Raw genomic sequence first — 13943 nt, 5'->3', positions numbered from 1 at the left:
ACAATACTAGAGCAACTCTCATTTTTATACAAGTACTTTGTTATTTACATCTAATATTTTCTTACAACCTTACATGTAATTTTCTTTTACCATTAGAGAGTATCACTCCTTTTGTTTCATTTTGATCGCTATGTATGTTAGGAAAAAAATAAGTCCCAAAATTATTCTCATTTTAGCTTCTTAGTGGACCATTATTTTCTTTTGGTTTATACTTTTAATATTCTCTTACATATTAATGAATTGAAATGAATTAATGAGGCAAACGGGGTTACAATTTTCTTTTATGGAAAAAAGAAGTATTCTCTTTCATCTATTTATTGGAATTTTTTTGTTTGTTTATAGAGTTTAGCACCACTCAATTAAATGAGAGAAAAAGAGTAACAATAAACAATAAATTAATTTCATTATTCATAAACACGCATAAATTTAAGCAACATATACTTTGTCATTTATAAGAAGAATTAAACGGGGAAACGCTTTTAGTTTCTAAATTAAAATAATATTTCCAAGATTTTTCCCCCCATCGTTTCAACTTTTGAGACGAAGGATTGAATAATACCAAAAAAAAAATCTTAATATTATTAGTAGTTAAAAAAAATATATTTACACAAAGTTTTTGAATATTTTCCTAAAAGTAATAAACAATTAGATATAAAAGTATATTTTTTTAATAAATATACATTTCAAAATAAAAATGTTTATAAAATAATTAAGGTAGCGCCGAACGGAGAAAGTTCGGAATCGAAAACAGAACTTTTGATACGTAGACTTTCTCTCTCACCTTCGCTCTTTATATATAGGTCTAGTGTGTATATTTGAATTTATCTTATTTGCTTCTCCAAGAACTCAGTCTCTCTCTTTCTCTCTTCATTTCAAACATTACGACACCATAATTATACAAAGCCGAAACGTGATTCTGCGTTTCTAAAGGCGAAAGCTCAGAAAGTGCGTCCTGTTAATTAGATTCTTCTTCATTAGTCTCTGCTTTTGTGTTTATTATCATGGCAACTCAGACACCAGTTGAAAACAATTATCTTAAAAACGCTGTAAGTCTCTTTCTCAGTCTCTCTGTCTATATCTGTTTCGATTTTGTAATCTTCCTCTTGATTGCATACTCTGTTCTGCTACTTTTTCCTAAAATCAAGTTATAACAAAATATGAGTATCTTTAGAAACTCTTCATAAACATTAGGATTTTCGTTTTTTTTTGTTGATACTTTTACATGAAAAATTTAATTGAGTTGGGTGAGGTTTATCAAGAAGAATCTCTACGAAATTCTACTGTGTGACTGCAATTTGAAAACAAAGATAACTTTAAGAATTTTCTTTTCAAACACAGTTGATGATGAGAAAATCAACCGTCAATACCTATATTGGAGACTTTATGCATATTTTTTATACTGTATACTGGTTTTAAGTTATGATAAAAAAATTTCACAATTTTTTTAGAAAATTATGAATACATATACTTTCTGAAAGAGAATGGACGGAATTGTGAAGATGAAAAAGTTTGTTTTGGATGTATAGAGTGTAGAAACCATTGTGTGAGGTTTACTTGAGCTAGTCCCTTGAACTTTCTTATATGAGAAATTGGTGCTTTTCAATAATAGCCAAAACCAAATTTTCTATGCTCACTTCAAGAAACGCGTGAATAGTACATTTGACCATAACGTTCACTCATTCATATTCCAATTAATTCCTACTATTTCCTAACATGTTTGAAAAAAATTACTATACTTTTATTGGCATTTAGTTGTGGCTGTTGTTACGGGTAGACGTGGTTTTGGTACGCAAATCTTCGAACCAAGATTTCCTTCCAGCCTGTCATTTCTTTTACTTTATATTTTATGCAGCGTTATGTTTCTAATAATATTTTACACACACATATATATATATATATTTATATATATTGAGGTTTTTATTAGTAATAACGATATAGATAAAAATCATAATATAATGCTAATTATATATATAACTAAAATAATTTTTAATTATAAAATTCACAGGTGAAGATCATTATGAATATCATATTCTTATGAAAATTAACCAATAAATATGTTACATTTTAGAGATATTAAAAATAAGTAATACTAAAATCAAATTAAAATTTACCCTATAATTCATCGCTGTTTCAAAACATTTTTTTTATAGTTTTCTCCTCTTATTCGGTCAAGTCAACTCAAATTGCCTCTCGAGATCCACTGTTTTTAGTTCAGTCAACATGTCAACAAATAATTTTCTTCAGAGAATCTATATAATTGAATTGAATTAATGGGGTCCCAAGATACATAATTGCATAATATTTTAAAACAACCTAGTGGCATATTTTTTAAATATCTCTTACTTATTAAATTTAATATTATTTTTTAAAAATAAAAAAGTGTACCACGCAGAATGTTATAAAAATACTATTACCGTTTTTCCTAATATTTGTCATTTCTTACATGGATGAACTTGTTCTCACTCAATTTTTATAATAGTTACAACCCAATTATTCAAAATAACAGGTTGAAAGATTATAAGATCCAACTCACTGAACCTGCTTGTTACTTAAGTTTGAGCTTGATTGGGCCAATTTTTTTTTTTATTTCATTTTACTTTTTTATTGTTACAGTATGATGACCTTTTAAGAAAACAATTATTTATTTGATTTCAGACTGAAGAGTCATCAGCACTTTAGACAGCATACCACTCTGTTTACTATTTTTTTTTTCTTTTTTATGAAAGAGATATAATTAGTCAACTCATTTGATTCACTAAAGATAACGTAGTTTGTGCTTATCTAGACTAAGTGTATTAGTTAATTTATAGAAAAAATAATAATTTTTTAGAAATTAATTTTTTGTAAGTAAAAATAATAAAAATATATAAGCACCTATATAATTTTTTACAGTTCTCCCCAAAGCTATTGGCACCTTTATATATATATTGGTACATATTGATTGCCATCTGTATATATTTCTCAAAAGTATTCAAAGACATCTCTTTGAGGCATCTATGAAATGTCTACGGTATGAAAATACTTCACTAATATTTCTTTAAATTATTATTATTATTTCGAAGCTTCATACCTGTCAAATATATTAGTCTAATTGTCATTAAAATATTTTTATTTGCATATTAATAAACAATTAGGCGATACCCAAATAGGATTTCACAAAAGGCAACAAAAGAGATTTCCAGAATCCAGTTAAAAATTCAAAATCATACCAATGGTTACTGTCAAAGTCATATGATATATGATGCCCAAGAGTTAGTGTAAGATAAGCACTTTAGAATGCTAAAACAATAACAACCTTTAAACTGCATTTTCCAAGAAGTTGGGGACAATGTGGTGGATTGGCCCACAATTCATTGGTCCATCAAATAAAAAAAGACCCCTTATGCATAAGAAGATTCCAAACTTTGTGTGCTTTTCTTTTCTTGATTATAAAATGTTTTATTCCTTTTTCCCTTCTTTTAAGCTTACTCTTTGTAATTTATTTGTGATTGTTGATGAACAGACGGAAGAAGAATTGCAGAGGCAGAAGGCAATTGATGACTGGCTTCCAATTACTTCTTCAAGGAATGCAAAATGGTGGTATTCTGCCTTCCACAATGTCACTGCCATGGTTGGGGCTGGTGTTCTTAGTCTCCCCTATGCCATGTCTGAGCTAGGATGGTATGCCCTTCAGACCCAACTTTCACTTATCCCATCTCTATTTAAAGACCATTTATCACATTTTTTGTAAATTATTTTTTAATTATAAAGGTTCAAGTTAGGATATAACAAATAATGTTTCTTGAGGCTTCTCATTAATCAATAATAGTTTTATTAAAAATCAAAACACTAGGAGATAATGTTAAAATAATAACTTCTGATAAAAAAAATTTATTTCTTGAATAAGTCATAAGGAGAGTGATTAACATTTTCCTTAATGCATATAATTTATTCAAAGAAGATAAACAACATTTTGTTATATATGTTGTGCTTTTTAATTTGAGAATCAGTATGTTTTGTTTAGGGGTCCTGGTGTAACTGTACTTGTTCTGTCATGGATCATCACCCTTTACACTCTATGGCAAATGGTTGAGATGCATGAAATGGTTCCTGGCAAACGTTTTGACAGATACCATGAACTGGGGCAGTATGCCTTTGGGGAAAAGCTAGGACTTTATATTGTGGTGCCTCAACAACTTGTGGTTGAAATTGGGGTCAACATTGTCTACATGGTCACAGGGGGAAAATCCTTGCAGAAGTTCCATGATACTGTGTGTGACAGCTGCAAAAAGATCAAGTTGACCTTCTTTATCATGATTTTTGCCTCTGTTCACTTTGTATTGTCTCACCTTCCAAACTTCAACTCCATTTCTGGTGTATCTCTGGCAGCAGCAGTTATGTCCCTAAGGTAGAAGTTATAGCCTTTTTTATGAACTAGAAAACTAGAAATGAAAAACAATGCAAACATGACATGAACATACTAACTTCAACTTTGATATTTGCATGACATACAGTTACTCTACAATTGCCTGGGCAGCTTCTGCTCACAAGGGTGTTCAAGAAGATGTACAATATGGTTACAAAGCTAAGAGTACATCAGGAACAGTCTTTAACTTCTTTAGTGCCCTTGGTGATGTTGCTTTTGCCTACGCTGGACACAACGTGGTGTTGGAAATCCAAGCAACAATTCCATCTACTCCAGAGAAACCATCCAAGGGTCCAATGTGGAAAGGAGTGGTTATTGCTTACATAGTTGTGGCTTTATGCTACTTCCCAGTTGCCCTCATTGGTTACTGGATGTTTGGCAATGGGGTTCAAGACAACATTCTCATCAGTCTAGAGAAACCAAAATGGCTTATTGCAATGGCTAACATGTTTGTTGTGATACATGTCATTGGAAGTTATCAGGTGAAATTCAATTTCTCTTATTCTTGTCCAAAACTTTTTTCATTAGAAAATTAGCTTTCTTTTTGGTTCAAAACTGAAGTCACCAAGAGTAACTAATTCTTTTGTTGGTTAGATTTATGCAATGCCAGTGTTTGACATGATCGAAACAGTGTTGGTGAAGAAGTTGAACTTCAATCCTAGTAGAGTGCTTCGCTTTATTGTACGCAATTTGTACGTGGGTAAGTAAATACTTCCAAATAATTAATGTTTTGGTAGCAAATATTTCACTTCTAATTTGGTTTGTAGCTCAGTGCAATTGACGCATGATTCTCTATATTTTCAGCATTCACAATGGTCGTTGCTATTACCTTCCCATTCTTTGGTGGTCTCCTAGGATTTTTCGGAGGATTTGCTTTTGCACCTACAACATATTTTGTGAGCCAACTACATTAGTGAATTTTATCCACCAAGTGTCAATATTAGGGCTAAACAAAATCTTAATTCTCCCTTTGCTTGCTTATTTTTCAGCTCCCCTGTGTCATGTGGCTGGCAATCTACAAACCAAAGAGATTCAGCTTGTCTTGGTGCACCAACTGGGTAGGTTTGATGTTCAATTTTGTTTCAATTGTTCTCCTTAAAACTATTTCATTTTAAGCTAGGATTAATCTTGCTCCATTAATAACAGATCTGCATTGTGCTTGGCCTAATGTTGATGATTTTATCACCAATTGGAGGATTGAGGACAATCATAATTGATGCCAAGAACTACCACTTCTACTCATAAACTCATCCCTCGTTTAATTAATGATTGGAATATGAAGCGTGAAAACACAAGAAAGGAACGAAAGGTCAAGTGGGTATTAGAATCTAGTTTATCTAAGGTTATTGGGTGATCTTTATATCTTTAATATTTTGGTTTAAGAGCATCCACACCTTGCCTATTGGTGGAAATATATCCATGTATTAAATCAAAAAGGGAATTTTGTATGTACTTTCTTTGTCAATTTTTACTTCATGAATATAAATCGTTCTTCTCTCTGTATTATTTTAAAAATTATTTCCTATTTATTTGATTGTGATGAATTCATATAAAAAAATTATTACTGATTTGGTTGTGATGTTTTCTCAATAAATGCACCGACTCAACTCTAATACAGTTAAAAATTAAAAAAGAGGTGGTTGTATTCCCAATAACTAGCAAATGCTTTGATGGTTGATTGATTCATTAACTAAAAATTGCATAAAAAAGACATTCTGATTATACACGAATCAAAACAAAGTTGATTAAAAATAGGGTAACTTGGTTGTAAATTTAAAAAACATTAAGTGTTGAGATTCAACTGTACATTATAACTAGTCTTCCATGTTTCACAATAATAAACCAAGTTAATTTCTTTTTCTTGGTTTCCTAAGAATCTAACAATCAATCAATTTCTTGATTGATTTCATATCATCACTACATTAAGCACCAAACAATTGTAATTGAAAACACCAATTGTATTCTCAGCAGTACAACTTTTGTATGACTTAGTTTAATTTAGAGAGGGAAGATATTTTTAAATCAAGAGATTCCTCTACTTTCAAACATTAAACATAAACTAAACCATTAAGCATAAACTAAACCAATGATTGAGAAAAAGAATATACTGATATAGCTTCCCCTTCCACACTACTTTCTTCCTTCACTTGAAGAAGCTTCATCCACAAAACTTCTATCATTTAGTATTTAGAGTTTCGGTTCTTAAAGAAGATAAGAGTTTCTTCTCTTTTTTTACTTGATCTATGTTGTTTACATATTTCCTTGTTTGTTTGTTTAGTTTTCATCAATTAATTTGCTCATATATGTCTTTAAATTTTGGTTCAAGCACATTTGATTCATCTTAAACCATTTAAATGTGCTTTGGGTGTTCTATGGTATAAATAGTGTGTACTTTCCCATTTTCAGAGTCGTCTTGAATTTTATTTGGTTAATTTGCTTTATAATGGAGTCTTTTTCAATTTATATGATCTATACATGTTGTCTTAAGTCATGTATCTCCCAGTTCTCATCACATATTCTAGTTTTACTTTTGATTTTTGAAATGAATTGCAAGTTAAATTTGAATGTTGTTAAGCTTTTGTGTGTTTTTTACTTTTTATTTTTGAGTTTTTATTTACTATTACTTCATTATTAGTAAGTTCATTAGTGTTAAGTTTCATTGTAATTTTTCTTAAAGTTGTGCTTATAATTGTTGCTTCTTCGAGGATTTCAATTCGGCATTTACTTGCTATACTTGTTCCTTATTTCAATTCCAAGATCAAGTGAATGGAATGTGATTAGTAGTTGTTTATGATCATTGCCAACTGATTTTAAAATGAATTGAAAAAGACAATACTCTTCTCAAAAGACAAAAGAAAAAAAAAGTTAAAAGGAGTAGGACGTTGGACTTAAAAGACTAAATCAATTCGTCCAATACCTAAAACATAACTACTAAAAGTGATTAAAATTGAATGCACTTTTGGAAGTGAACCTTCAAACCTATATACTCTATCTTGGTTAAATTTGTGTCCAATGGAGATTTTTCTTAAGGTTTTTGTTCTTTCACTTTGATAAGCATTGATAATAATAAAAAAAATAACTTTATCATCCAATCTTAGTTTTTTGTTTTTTTTATTTTATTTTGTGATCTCTTCTAGTTCTTTTCCCGAAGCATTTCCTTCTGAGTGCTTACTTTCATTTTTGCCTTTAATTCTTTCATTGTCTTAATTCTTGGACATTCCTTGAGTCTGGCCTCATAATTCTCTCTTTGAGTTTAACTCTTCTAATTGAGCTTTTTTGTTTTAAATTTATTGACCTCTTGAAGTGGTTCTTTCTAGGATTTGTGTTTTTTATTTGAGTTTAGCTAACCTTTGAGGTAACATCTTAGAAGGAGGCATCGGAAAAAGAGAGGCATTATCCTTGGGAGAAACTACAAGTGGAGGAGCAAGAGTGATAAACATTGGAAGAGAAGAGAGGAATACACCAAGAGTTGATGATTTTGAATTTTTTATTTGTGTTTTCCTTAAATTTCTTGTAATTCGGCCATTGCAATTAGGTTTCTTGGAAGAGCCTTTAGTGTTCTTCCATCTTCTAATAGTTAATAGTACAAATACTTTAGATGATATGATACAAACCCCAGCAACCGACAGATGACTAAGGATACATCAAGCACTTCACAAAAAGATCAGTCATCTTAGTATACAAAGTCAAGTCCCACCAAGCCTCGCGAGACCATCAGCAGAAGAAGAACCAAACATAAAATAGAATATCAGAAGTTCTTCCTTCTTGTCTTTCCACAAGAGAAGTTATGTAAATAAATTGGACTCACTTTGGGGGTCCAAATAGAAAAATAGACTAAAGTAGGTTCACATAGCATAAATGGGAGTGTACCTAGCGAAATGGGCCTGTACCAAGCCAAAATTTTCAAGACAAGGCACCTAGAATAAGGGTTTTAAACTTAACTTCTAGAAGCTATGCCGAATTAAAACAATTGGAAGAGAGGATGTCTAAGGATTTGTGAGGATGATTTATTGAAATTTGTGAATGATGTGATAGTTAGGAGAAAATTTAGAAATTATTTTAAAGGTGTAAAATGTAAGTTTACAAATTTACTATTGTTATTAAAAAATATTTTAATAATGGGTTATGGTATTTTTTTGTGTAGGTTTGGGTTAATTATTTTTTTCTAATATATAATATTAATAATTACTCTTATTTTGTAATAAAAAATAATTGTGTTAAATTGAAATAAATTTATTAAATATATTAAAATTTATGAAAATAATATTTATTATTATATACATTTGTTATTTTATATAATTATATATGTTTTGTCCATATTATAATTTATTTTATTATTTATAATTATATGTTTTTATTAATAGTATAATTAAATATTTTTAAAATTATTAAATAAATTTATCAAATATTTAATTTTGTACATATATAATTATATTAATAATTATAATAGTAATACAATAATTAATATTATTAATATTTTAAGGGTATTAACGTAAAATACTCCTATCCTATGTGGACATCCCTCCTAAACTTTGCATATGTGAGAGGAAAGAAAAATCCATCTAGCCCTCTCCCCTATCTGCACTCCTACCTTCAAACATGCTGATCCAAACAAGGAATCCTCCCACTCCGCCATCCATCAGCACCAAACACAACATTAATGTATATTTGATGGAGGAGTCCTGACATTGAGGAAGAAAGTGATAGATTTGGAGTTGCCAAAAATTAGCATGAAAAAACTTCAAATGACCATAACTTTGGACAAAGAAGTCGGATGTGTTGATCAAGAGTGATCAAGGGCTTTGAAGAATCCAAATCCAAGTGTTTGATGCAAGGCTAGAGATGCTGTTGTGTTTGGGGTGGGATCTGGGTAGTTTAAAAGTGTAATACACTCTTTGTTGAATCTAAAGCTAATGTGTTTTAAAACCATTTTGAATTTAAGTGTTTTTCAAACTAAGTGAAAAACAACCTGTTATTTTGTCGAAACAACCGATTGTTTTACTCTTAGGTGTTTTTGAAAAGGTTGAAAACTGTTTTGGTTGGTTGACTTGCTATCAAACCAAAACAATCGGTTGTTTCGTGGTTTCAACCGATTGTTTCTTTGAAAATCCTAACAAAATTCTGTTTTGGTGGTTGAATGTGCTTTAAATGATTTCCAACTGAATACGCTCCTTCATTAAATGCTTTGACAAATCTTTGAAAAGTATAAAAAGTTTGTTTATGTTTTAAAACAAACAAGAGAAACAAATTTGAGTTTTTCAGTTGTGAGAAAGATTGCTTTCAAGTTTTGAACATTCACATCAAGCTTTGGGTTTTCTCAAGAAAGAGTGGAATAGGATTGCATCTGTATTGATTTTAGATTATTCTGTAAACAAGTGTAATTCTTTTTGAATCTTCTGTATTTTCTGGTGTTGTTGCCAAGGAGTGTTGTGTGCTCTTGAGGTTGTCAAGATCAATACTCTTGGTGTGTGTTATGCCAAAGTGAACCAATATAAATTGTTGGTGTATCTCTTTCTTCCCTTAAACTCTTTTAAATTCAGTTATTATTGCTTTACTGGTATAAACAACCGATTGTTTCGCAGAAACAACCGATTGTTTTTCTGGTGCTTTGCTGTGTTGTGCTTAAATTCTTGGTTAACTGAAATTCTGATCTGAATTCACACAAAGGATTTTGTTCAAACTGAAAATGTTTTCAAAAATCCCTCTTAAACAATTCACCCCCCTCTCGTTTAAGGTCATATATTCTAACATGATGGAGACACGTAAAAGATGAAAGTTGCTCGAGGTAACGAATCACGTGACCAATACCCAAAGGGGATTGAGGTCCACCAAAATTCCAAAAATCCACGGTTTGCTATTTTTTAAGTATTATTTAGGTATTTTTCAGGTATTTTGAGGTTTTAGTTCTCATACTTACACTTGTCAAAATATTCTGAAATTTTGCATGATGTTTCCTAGTATAAATTAGAGATTTATCAAACCATTATGATTATATTACATTCACAAATTTATTACTCATTCATTGCATTACATAATGTTATGTGTGTGTTCTAACATGAAATCTTATTATTTCAGTGCTTATTCTGGGTATAACATGTTGAGTGGGAGGAGAAGTGCAAGTGAAAATGCAAAAAAACTCACTTGGATGCACCTTTAGAATGACATAAAACTTTTTCATATATTTATAGATTTGTTTTGTACACTTCCATATTTTAATTATGATATTACATGTATTATTATTTTTAAAATTTTATATTTTATGCAGATTAGAGTATATATATAATAATAAAAAATCTTTTTTTAAAAAAATACACTTTAAAAGCATTTATAATGATGGTTCTAATGACGAACTGTCGTTATAAGTGTATTTTTTTTTAAAAAAATATTGTTATTTGGAAGAATAACGACAGTTTTTAACACGTGTGGATAATGTGATTTTATAACGGCAGTTCTAGAATCATCTTTATAAATAACTGATTTATAACAACACCCATAATAATGACAGTTTGAGAATCGTCTTTATATGACCATCTTTACCGTGGTTAATAAGTTTTGTACAAGTGAACTTAGCAATCCTACGTTCATGTGTTCATAAAAACAATATTTTAATTAAAGTTCATCAAGCTACAAATTTTCTTTTTAAAAATTATATAACTGTGATTTCTCATTTTAATTTAGAGATATGAGTAAGAGAAAACCTTGCCAATTTAAAAATACTATATTAATAATTTTCAAAACAATAAAAGTATTCTAAGTAATAAATATTCGTATATTAAATTGTACCGAGATATGAGTAAGAGAAAACCTTGTCAATTTAAAAATACTATATTACTCTAACAATCTCTCAATAGTTTTCCAGGCCCCAACCCTCACACGATAAAATTTTTTGCCCACCATGGGGCCGAGAGAAAATCGAGCTTTGGACGCTAGTAGATGGTATCAACTCGAAGCATGACAAGTGAGAGGATATTTGAAGCTGACCAGACCACGTTGTTGTTGTCTCTGCAGAGAAAGATGGCTGAGATGAGAAGAAAGAATGAAGAAGTGAGTAGGAAGAATGAACAAGAGATTCAGGCTCTCCGCAGGGAGAACGAAGACATGAAGAGGAAGCTGATCGAGGGGGGACCGCCCATTGTGCCGACTAATCTCGTCGGTGAGTCAATCACCTCCCCCCCAACCCAAAAGCGGTCGAGGAGACAAAGGACAAGGCCCCCACTCAGGAGATGGATGGCGAATCTTGTCTTAACAAGTCGGTCCACATTACCGGTACAGTGGATTCTGTCCACCGACACCTGTTTACCGATTCCATCATCGGAGTTCAACTGCCAGACAAGTGGAAAGGCTTCAATAGGGACTGCTATGACAACACGACCGACCCAGATGAGCACATGGATGCATACACCACGCACATGAGCTTGTACATCGTTAATGATGCGACCATGTGCCGAGTGTTCTCCATATCGCTGAAGGGAGGAGCTCTTAGCTGGTTCACGAAGCTCCCTCCCAACTCTGTCGACAGCTTCACGACGCTGATGTTAAGTTTGAGACGCAGTTCGCCACAAGCCACCCGCACCATCTAACCCCCATCGCCCTGGTGGGTATTCGCCAGAAGAAGGGGGAGTCTTTGAGAATCTTTGTCAACGGATTCAGCAAGATAGCGATGAGCATTCAGAACCTCAGCCCGGAGGTAGCCATGCACCATATGTTGATGGTCTTACGCCTAGGACCGTTTGCTAACAGCCTTTGTATGCAGCCGGCCAAAAGCTTGGATAATCTAGAGAAGAGGGCTGCCAAGTACATGCAGTTGGAGGAACTAAGGGAGTTCCGCAACCAGGCTTGTGCAGAAGCTAGCAGAGAGAAAGGGAAGGATAAGAAGGAGTGGCAAGGCTGATCGGCTAGTAGGGGAGATAGAAGAAGGGACAACTGGGGCAATAGGTTCTCAAGATACACCCCTCTGACGACCGAAAGGGGGAGAATCTTTGACGAGGCTCTAAGCACCGAACTGATCCCTCCGCCCAGGAAGGCATCAAGCCTCGTAAACAACGACCGTAGGAAGCGGTGCCGGTACCACAAAAACAACGGGCATTCCACTAAGGAATACCAAGCCCTAAAAGATAAGATAGAGGAACTTATCCTAGCTGAACACCTACAACGTTTCGTTCAGGGTAACCGAAGGCACAAGACAGTCCCCCGGGCGGAACGAGCCCACGAAGAGGAGGAACTACTCCCCTCAAAGGGCCAGGGATGACCACCACCAGAGCATCAGCTAAGGAGAGATGATCGCCCGTGTAGCGGGAGCACCCCCCACGGGAGAACAAAAGACGACGCGGCAGGGAGGTCGTCAAGACCATCACTGGAGGATTTGTCGTCGGTGGAAACTCCAACAACGCCCGAAAGAATCACCTCAGATCTATGCATCAGGTGAATAAAGTTTCATTCCGACCGAGAATGCCGCCCATCACCTTCACTGACGATGATTTCAAAGGCTTCGATTATGGCAGGACGACCCGATGGTGATATCGGTCAATATCGATAAGTTTACCATCATGAAAACGTTGGTGGACCAAGGAAGTTCAGTAGACATCCTCTATTAGAAGACCTTCAAAGCCATGAGGATACCTGAGGCAGAGATGGTACCGTACAATGACCGTGTTGTCGACTTTGCAGGTGAGAAGGTCGGTGCTAAAGTGATGGAGATCAAGTAAGAGAGGATTTCACTAATGGAGGAAGAGGCCATCCACCCAAGCATTTAATGTTCTTCCTTCTAGTCTTCTAAAAAAATTAAAGAAGAGTTAAATAAAGAGAGGACCAAGCCTAAAGCAAACAAGAAGACTACAAGCATTCAAGAATGGGCTCCAATTAATATCTCTCTTTATAGTTTCTTTTGTATAAATTTGTAAATAATATAGAATAGCTTTAGGATGTGCTAAAGAGGGAAACCTTAAAGAGACCTCCATTGTATAACACTTTAGGCACTAGTTTTAGGAAAAATCTAGAAAGTTGTCTCTTAACACTCCTTTAGGTGCTAGAATTGAAGGAGTTAGAAGGTGACCTTTCAAAAAGCTTATCTTGTAAGCTTCTCTTGTACTTTGTGACCAACCCTCTCTATTATAAAAGGGGTGCTTAGGTCTTTGAAATAATAAGAATTGATTTTTGAGAGTAAAGAACCTCTACCAATTTGGTGAGTGAGTGAGAGAGACTTGTGTCTTCTTCTCTTCTAGTCTTATCTTGAGTGAATTCTTGGGCTCTCAAGTGGCGGTAACAACACTCATCTTGAAGCCAATCATCCTTCAAGTGGCGTGCACATTCCAAGAGCTTCATCCACATAAGTCCCTTTTCCCTTCATTTCAAATTACCCATTTTGGTTCTACTTGTTTGTTTTCACATTCAATCGGTGCAATCTCTTCCTTATGATGTCCTCTTTCATTTGCTGCACTTATATTCAATTTTAATCGGTGCAAATTGGTTGTTTTTTCTGTTTTGGTCACGTCCTCCATGGGTATAAATGCTATATGTTGTGTTCTTGAGTTTCTATCCA

At 33.2% G+C, this 13943-nt stretch overlaps 1 protein-coding gene across 1 annotated transcript; it reads left to right on the top strand.

Moving 5' to 3' along the window:
* Positions 1-719: 719 nt before the first annotated feature.
* Positions 720-5920, top strand: LOC137825773 (lysine histidine transporter 1-like). The gene is made up of 8 exons (XM_068631552.1): positions 720-1046; positions 3503-3660; positions 4004-4387; positions 4494-4887; positions 5000-5105; positions 5210-5301; positions 5395-5463; positions 5552-5920. Exons 1-8 carry the CDS (start codon positions 1002-1004, stop codon positions 5648-5650), a joined length of 1347 nt encoding a protein of 448 aa, XP_068487653.1. The 5' UTR covers positions 720-1001; the 3' UTR covers positions 5651-5920.
* Positions 5921-13943: the final 8023 nt, after the last annotated feature.

Source organism: Phaseolus vulgaris, chromosome 8, assembly GCF_000499845.2.
Source record: "Phaseolus vulgaris cultivar G19833 chromosome 8, P. vulgaris v2.0, whole genome shotgun sequence".
NCBI classification, from domain to species: domain Eukaryota; kingdom Viridiplantae; phylum Streptophyta; class Magnoliopsida; order Fabales; family Fabaceae; genus Phaseolus; species Phaseolus vulgaris.
Note: the sequence above shows the minus strand (reverse complement) of the source record. Positions and strands in the feature narration are given on the sequence as shown.

Bases quoted from the DNA above. Each gene is read 5' to 3' on its own strand.
- LOC137825773 (XM_068631552.1), top strand. From the start codon at position 1,002: ATGGCAACTCAGACACCAGTTGAAAACAATTATCTTAAAAACGCT. The intron at 1,047-3,502 runs GTAAGTCTCTTT...GTTGATGAACAG, and splicing joins ACAATTATCTTAAAAACGCT to ACGGAAGAAGAATTGCAGAG. The intron at 5,464-5,551 runs GTAGGTTTGATG...CATTAATAACAG, and splicing joins TGTCTTGGTGCACCAACTGG to ATCTGCATTGTGCTTGGCCT.